The 7,992-nt window shown below is 32.1% G+C and overlaps 1 protein-coding gene across 1 annotated transcript in view; it reads left to right on the forward strand.

Moving 5' to 3' along the window:
• The window catches only part of LOC106464368 (transmembrane protein 209-like), a 70,974-nt gene that overhangs the window by 56,054 nt on the left and 6,928 nt on the right, over positions 1 to 7,992 (forward strand). The window contains exons 13-15 of the mRNA XM_022392059.1: positions 405 to 502; positions 1,929 to 2,043; positions 5,952 to 6,046. Of these exons, the coding sequence (XP_022247767.1) occupies positions 405 to 502; positions 1,929 to 2,043; positions 5,952 to 6,046 (308 nt within the window). The remainder of the gene's footprint in view (positions 1 to 404; positions 503 to 1,928; positions 2,044 to 5,951; positions 6,047 to 7,992) is intronic.

The following is a 7,992-nucleotide window of genomic DNA, read 5'->3' on the forward strand; positions in this document are numbered from 1 at the left end:
GTACTTATTGGAGGAGTGGTGAATAAAGTAAAGAAGGTGGGATACATTTCTCACACTTGAAGAAATTCTGGACTTTTGTAAATATTGCCTTATAAAATTAAGAACTTAAAACTTATATACTATTAAAATATGATTATTAGCTATGATTTTATCCTATACTAATTGGTATAACATAAACAAAAGGTAGCTTAATTAACTTTTGAAAATAACTCTAAAAGACCATGACATGTGCAGTTAGACCCACCCGTCACAAAAGGGGTTGACTAAAATGAAAACCTTTCAATAGCATGTATATTGTTCTAGAAATAAGTTTCACTGAAAGGTTAACATGTTGCTAATCATCACAAGATAAACTTTTATTACTAAATAAATTAAACAGTTGAACATCATACTTTTCTTTGCAGAGCTTGCTGAAGGAGGTTGTATGAGTGAGTTCAAGTGGAATAAGGGTGGAAGCTATAAGGGAAAACCTTGGGGAGATTACTTGCCAACAGACTGTAATGTAAGTTGATGTATTATAAAAATAAGATATAATTCATATGTAGCAGAGAGTGTAATAGCATTTTAATATTCCAGTTCAGTTTTCAGAACTGTTGTTGTGACACATTGTATTTCCTGAATAACAGCTTGTTTTGTACGCTGTAGTAATCTTTTAATTTTCTAGTGTAGTTTAAAAAGTTGTTGTAGTACTCTGTATTTTACAAAATATGTATTTTTTTAGAAATGTTCTTAATAAACAGTGTCACATTAAAAACAACACCGTAATCTGTTTCTCTTTATTGAATGGGTTATAAATATGTTGGAAAAATATCTCTCTGTTTGTTGACAATTAACTTTTATAGATCAGCACTGTTTACTAATTAGCTAAAATTATATGCTATCCAAAACATAATTTAAAGTTGGGAAACCAACCTTTTATAAAAATTGGAAGTGTAACAAAAGATGTAGTAGCTATGTATCTGTTACATACGCTGGAATGAAATCTGTAAAAATTGTAGATACCAGAAATATTTTCTCTGTTATGTGTATGTTTTTTTATTGATGGATAACTCACACCCTTGAAAAAATATCAAACTTAATTAATTTAATGGAAAAAAAAATAGAGCATTTTCTTTGCAGAACATAAAAGATCAGTTGATGAAATGGTCAGGTTTCACTGTTCTTGAGTATCTAACCCTGGTTTTATTTATTGGATCTGTAAATCTACCTACATTTCTTGAGTATCTAACATTAGTATTATTGATGGGATTATAAAACCTCATTACTTTCCTGTAGTATCTATAAAACTACATTACTTTTCTTGAGTATCTAACCCTAGTATTATCATTAGGATCTATAAAACTCCATTACTTTTGTAAAGTTGTGTGGAAAGCAACAATATACTAGGTTTCTTTGTTTAAACCCTCTGCATCTAGAAAGTTCTGAAAAAGAAATTTGGCTAGATATCTTAATATAAACCCTTTCTATTTGTAAAGTTGTGTGGAAGGCAACAATGTGCTAGGTTTCTTTGTTTAAACCCTGTATCTAGAAATCAGTATGAAAGAAGTTACATAAAATTACATTTTATTATTTAATTATAAAGTGCAAACATAAATAGGTATTTGAGGTAAGGTATTCTTGGTGATTGTCCTACAGGATGTGGTTAATTTTGATTATTGGCCTACAAATAGCTAGCCATCTTTTAATATATAGTATTAGCATGTGTATGTCAAAATAAGTTATGTCTAGACACTGTTTGATCGATCCTGTGATTTATTATATTGGTTTTCTGCACCTAAGATAAGTAAGAAACAAAATATCCAAGAGGAGGTTCTAACTTTATCATACACTGATGTAGGTCTGAAAGCTACAAGTTTTTCTTTAAAATAATATTGTCTCTAGTAACATAGATATCTGTTCATACATTGCTTTTATACATGTAAATGTAGGTGGTGATGCATATGTTCTGTACATACATGGATTCTCGCCTTCCTGCTGACCCACACTACCCAGATGGGAAGACATTCACCTCCCAGTACTTCAGGAAGACCCCAGATAAGCCAAGTAAGATTCCAGTTTATCTCTAATGCATTGGAATTCTGTATATGGGCTATTTAAAAATCTCATAGTGCTCCAGAAAAACCCCAGATAAGCCATACAAGATTCAGATTTATATACAATGAATTCAAACTATATATAAGCAGAACAAAACTAAATGAATGTCAGAAGTAGTTTAGAAACTATCAAATGACACATAGTTTTTAAAGGTAGGTAAACAATAACAAACTGTAAAAGCTTTTTTTTTTTATTATTCAATTAAAATTAGCCAACCTCTTAATACTTTTGAGTTAGTGTCTGGTTCTAAAGTTACATTTCCTGGGCTTCTAGTTTCCATGACCATGGTCTAAGGCTCATTAAAAAACAACCGTATATTTTAAAACCACTTTAACCTTCGGATGTAAATATGACAGATTCTAATGTGATAGAATTACAAGATTTTAAGGATGCTCACAACATTATAAAGTTGCATGCAGTGTTTACTAAGTAGGGTCAAGAGTAAGAAATGTCAGATTAGTCCTTGACAGTCTTCACTGTCAAATTAGTGTCTGAAAGTCTTCACATTTAACTCTTGTGACTGCCTCGGTATAAAATACACTAGTTCGTATACACATTTGCACAGGCTATACTATAACTTTTAATGCTGTATTTGTATCTTCACAATATTTGGTAGACTTTTAGTAATGATTCCAAGTCTTTTGTACACAAAAAATCTGATTTTTTAATGAAGAATTTTTACTAAAGATTTGTTTGTGAAAATATCAAGTCTATTTCATTACTAGTCCGAGTGTGAAGTGATTTTCATGTTATGATTAAAAAACTGTTATTCATACCAAAAATCTCAAATATTATTTGTGTAATCTCTAAAACCTCCTAAACACATTTCAAACATTTGTTTTCAGTAAAACTATATTTTGTTTGTTATTTTGTCTACCCTAACTATACAGAGTCTGTCAGTTTGACCGACCTTGTAACTACTATAATAAATTAGGAAATAAATATAAATTATGCTTTCTTCATTCAGGAATGGCTACAGATTATAACACGAAAGCACAAATATTTAGTCTAAATAGCTTAAATCTCATAACATTATACATTTATATATATATGTATAATTTTTATTATACTGACCTTTCAGTCATGCAAGGCTAACATTACAGAAGTTGCAATGATGTGGTGCATGTGCACTCATGTTACCATACCCAAGAGTATAAAACTGGCCTTTACAAAGTGACGTGTCTTTGCTGTGTTTTAGTGGACTACAATTTTGTAAAATACAGTCACATTTCAGTTATAATACCTTAAATATGTATATACATTATTACTATTTACAAATAAGTTCTTAAACTTATTTTTCTTAAAATATAGAACTGTAAATAAAGAAGTAAAGCAAACAATTATCTCTTCTAGTTACGATCTTTGTACTTGATTGCTGCTTGCCATAGTTTGCTAAGCTTTATGAAATTTCACATGTGGAGGATGTGAAATGAAGTAATTTTTTAGGTTTTATATATACAGTTGAATAACTAAAAAAATCATAAATTACTATATCAATACCATAGAATTCCACTATAATTTATCAAACTTTGTAACTAAGCTGTGTTTGTGTCTATAAAAATATAAAATTTTGAGTTCACTAAAGACTCACTTTACCAGCATGAAGATTTGTATTAAAAGAATGTAATGATGTTATAATACATCCTAAGCTTTTAATTGGTTATTCACATGTCATATACAGAAGTAAATGTATATAAGGACCATTTCCAAAAATTGAAAGAGGTGAGTGGGGCAACTGTGTTTGTTTCAGTACATGAGCAATATCTCAGCAAATAGAAAAGATAGGAGGTTCTTATTTTATATTCTAGATTGTTAATATCGATAATTTGAGTTCCTGATTCGTACGAAACTATAGACTTAGTATTTTGATATCACAAACACATAATTTGAACCATTGCTGCATTCAACATACCACGTGACACACAAACATCGATGTTTAGATATGTGTTTTTAATATTTACTTTTATATTAAGAAATCAAATAATGTATAATACTAACATTTGAATTATAATCTATAGTTTGGTAGCAAACTTATTGACATAAATTCATAAAATAGTAGTTCAATAAAATTTTGAATGCAAGTCAACAAACACAATAACATGGCCTTTAACCCGTGGCAATAGGGTTTATAGCAAATAGAGCAGAACAAAATTTACAATGCAATGTGTATGACTAAGGTTTAAAAGTACTTGTATATTTGAATTTACAACTTTCCAAGTCACACTTTTTCTCAATTGGGCAAAGTTCAAAAACTATAAATGTATACTTTCATGGGTGTCATTGATAGACCTTGGGTTTCAGGTTTTCTAGAGTTTCTTTATAAAACATATTTCACAAATTAGTTTATTTTTATATAAAATTAGTATTATAAACTTGAAAATATATTTTATACTGTCCAGTTATAATCTAACTTTGACATGACTTCCAACTCCTTATTTATAATAAAATATGACTTAATATCTCAAACTCAAAGGTATTTTTATATTGAAGCTAGTGTAAAAGTGTGAAATTGTAAAAGTAAACTGGAAATACTGTTATAAAGTGTACTCTTAATAACTTTAAATGATGTAATTATAATCTGGCTTTAGAACATGAGTACTACAGAGATCTAAACATAAATTTTTATTACAACAATCAAAGGTTTAAAAACCTTAAATATGTAAATACAATACTAGGAAACCAGAAGGCATTTAGGAATTCATGCTAATCATATTTCTAGAAAAGGTTAATCAGTGTGTATGCTTGCATTTCTAGTGACTTTTATAAAACCATTTTTATTTCTATAACTTATTCATAGCAGAAATATTTATACACTGTAAGAATTCTGTAACATAGTTGTAAGAGTAAGATTCACACACTACAAGACTTCTGTAATATAGTTGTAGGATGAAGATTCACACTAAGACTTGTAACAAGTTAGATTCACACACTAAAACTACTGTAACATAGCTGTACAAGTAAAATTCACACACTGCAAGACTTCTGTATTATAGTTGTAGGATGAAGATTTACAAACTTTAAGACTTCTGTGATAAAGTTGTAGGAGTAAGATTCATACACTGCAAGACTTCTGTAACATAGTTGTAGGATTAACATTTATAAACTGTGAGACTTCCATAACATAGCTGTAGGAGCATTTTTATCATAGTGAAAGAAAGTCACAATATTAAAATACTGAAAAAATGTAATGTGGTATTTCTTTGTATGTGTTTTTCTATTTTGAGAAGTAACTGCTTTATGTGTCTGACCAAATTATCTTAACAAATAAATGAGAAAAGTGATGCTTGTCATCCAGATTTTGAATTAGTTGCTTCCAAGTTTTTGATGTTCGGTTGAAATTTAAGTTTCATTAAGCTCTGGTTTAAAAGGAATAGTTAAAATTTGATGTTTTAAGTTTAGCTTTGCTGCATATATGAAGTATATTAGTTATTTTTGTTTGTGCTGAATGTTTGTTGAAGTGGAATGGTTGAGGTTTGAGCAGTTATAAATTTAATACATAATGCTTTCTGAGTTTGTCAGGTTTTATACCAACATGTCAAGAACATTGATTAACAGAAACTACAGAAAGGGGGTTGAAGCATTCTCTTTTTCCTGTTATTTTCTTTACCTCTTAAGCATGAGTTTTATTGTGAGGCTATTTGATGCAAGTCTACTAAAGTTCACAGTTTGCTCACTGATGTTGAATGTCTTCTGCCCTATCTAAAACCACTCAGATTTGCTTTTCACCTTGATATCTTTCTGATGACAACAACACATTTTTTTTCGTTAAAAGCAAAATCTTGTTTTGTAGTAAAATTTGTATTAACACATATGGTTTGAAATTTTTTGCTGCATTTTCCCCTTTTTGTTATTTTCAGATGTCACTAAAAGCCATATAAATATATACCAATCATGGATCAACCCTCCACATTACCAAGTAGTGACTGGTGAGGATACATGGGATCTGCCAAAGGTAAGCTCACAACATAATTTTTCCTTAAAATCATGTGATTAATTTTCGGAAACTGTTTGTGAGAAATTCAGTTAGTAAGCAATAATAATCAGGGTAAGGTATTTACTTAGAATGAAACTAAATCAACTTCGCCATCAGTATAGTTGATTAAAAACACTTTACTTATGTTTCTACTGATAAAGATTAGAATGTATGGTTTCATCAGTTGGATACCCTCGCTGTTAACGATATTTTTGGGTGTAACCGAGTAATATCTCACAAGGTTCAGCTAAGGTAATAATGCAAATCCAACTTTATAATAAAAGTATAATAAGAACTGACGTGTCAAAATATCAATAAAAAGTAATTAAATTTCATATACTGCATAGTATAACTGTTATGACAGCAGAAGTCACGCTACGCTGGGAGCATGCACACTGGAGTTTCTCGAAGGATCATGAATTATCGAGGAACCCCGCGAATGTCCGAGTGTTTGCTAGACGCCCTCTATTTTCAAATATAAGCCTGGCAAAGAAAGCCAGCGATATAGGCAGATAGATGGAAGATGTAGATAATTGAGTCAAGTGAACAGTAGGCACTGTAAGTAGAGTGTGTGAATCACTGTGATTTATAGCATGTGTTATAATAATAGTTAAGTTTAATGTACTGATTGGAAATTCTGTGTATTACAAAGCTGTATCGAGAAAAATAAATAAACTGGTTTAATTAAGAAAGGACTTGTATTGCTGAAGTTACTCGGAAAGAATTTATACCAGAAATTAACAAACAAGCAGATACTCAACAAATTGGTGTCAGAGAGTGAGACGGAAAAAAAAAAAAATGGAAAGGAGAAGTGGCAAATCAAACTACAGCTTAGCAGATTTGATGGCAGCAATACAAGAACAGCAAAAGAAACAAGAAGAGAGACAGCAGCAGTGACAAGAAACCTGCAACAGTGGCAACTCGAACAGCAAAATAAACAAGAGAGATTACAACAGTTGTTGGAGGAAAAAGAAAAGAAACAAGAAGAGAGACTACAGCAGTGGTTCCAGGAGAAAGAAAATAAACAAGAAGAAAGTCTCCAACAGTTGAGAGAAAGCTAGCATACACAAATGGAAAGGATTAGTAAATTGTAAAGTGAATTAAATACATTAAAGGACAATTTACTGACTTTTACACAAGGAGGTTATATTAGAAAAGACCTAATCAGCCTCAGACAATGGGAAGCTCCTTCCAGACCTCACAGCTAAACCCTTATGCAGACATCTTCAGTCTTATCAGAAGTCACATTCCAGACATGAGTGTCAGCAATAGGGGTGATCTAGTACGAAGGAAGCCACAGGAGTTCGATACGAAGACACCATGGGAAGCATATAGAGCACAATTTGAGCTCCTAGTAGAAATGAATGGGTGGACAGAGGAGCAGAAAGCAGTGTACCTGGCAATGAGCTTGAAGAGACAACCACTGGAAATACTTGGACAGTTGTCAGCAGACGACAGGCACAACTATAGAGCACTGGTAGCTGCTCTAGAACTTAGGTGTGGAACCCTAAATCAGTCCAAAGTCTATAGAGCCCTGCTTAGGACTAGAGTCCGTGCTAAAGGGGAGAGCCTGCACGAGCTGGCACAGGATTTGGAAAGTATATCACACAAGGCCTACCCAACTGCACCACCCGATGTCCTCAAGCTGTTGTTGAGGGATCAGTTCGTAGATGCCTTGGACAGTCCACCACTTAAGATACAAGTGAAGCAAGCACACCCCTCTACCATGCAGGATGCAATGGCCAGAGCTCTCGAATTTGAATCCTATGTCAAGTCCAGCACAGAGGTACCAAGGTTGGTACAGTCATCTGGATTCAAGGCCAGAAAAGGTCAGCTTTCAGAGAAGTTTGAGGGACTTTGCTGGCACTGAAACAAACCTGGGCACAAAAGAGCTCAATGCTGGCAACTTCAGCACAGGGGAGATA

The sequence above is a fragment of the Limulus polyphemus genome, unplaced genomic scaffold (assembly GCF_000517525.1).
Source record: "Limulus polyphemus unplaced genomic scaffold, Limulus_polyphemus-2.1.2 Scaffold1631, whole genome shotgun sequence".
In the NCBI taxonomy this organism is placed as follows: domain Eukaryota; kingdom Metazoa; phylum Arthropoda; class Merostomata; order Xiphosura; family Limulidae; genus Limulus; species Limulus polyphemus.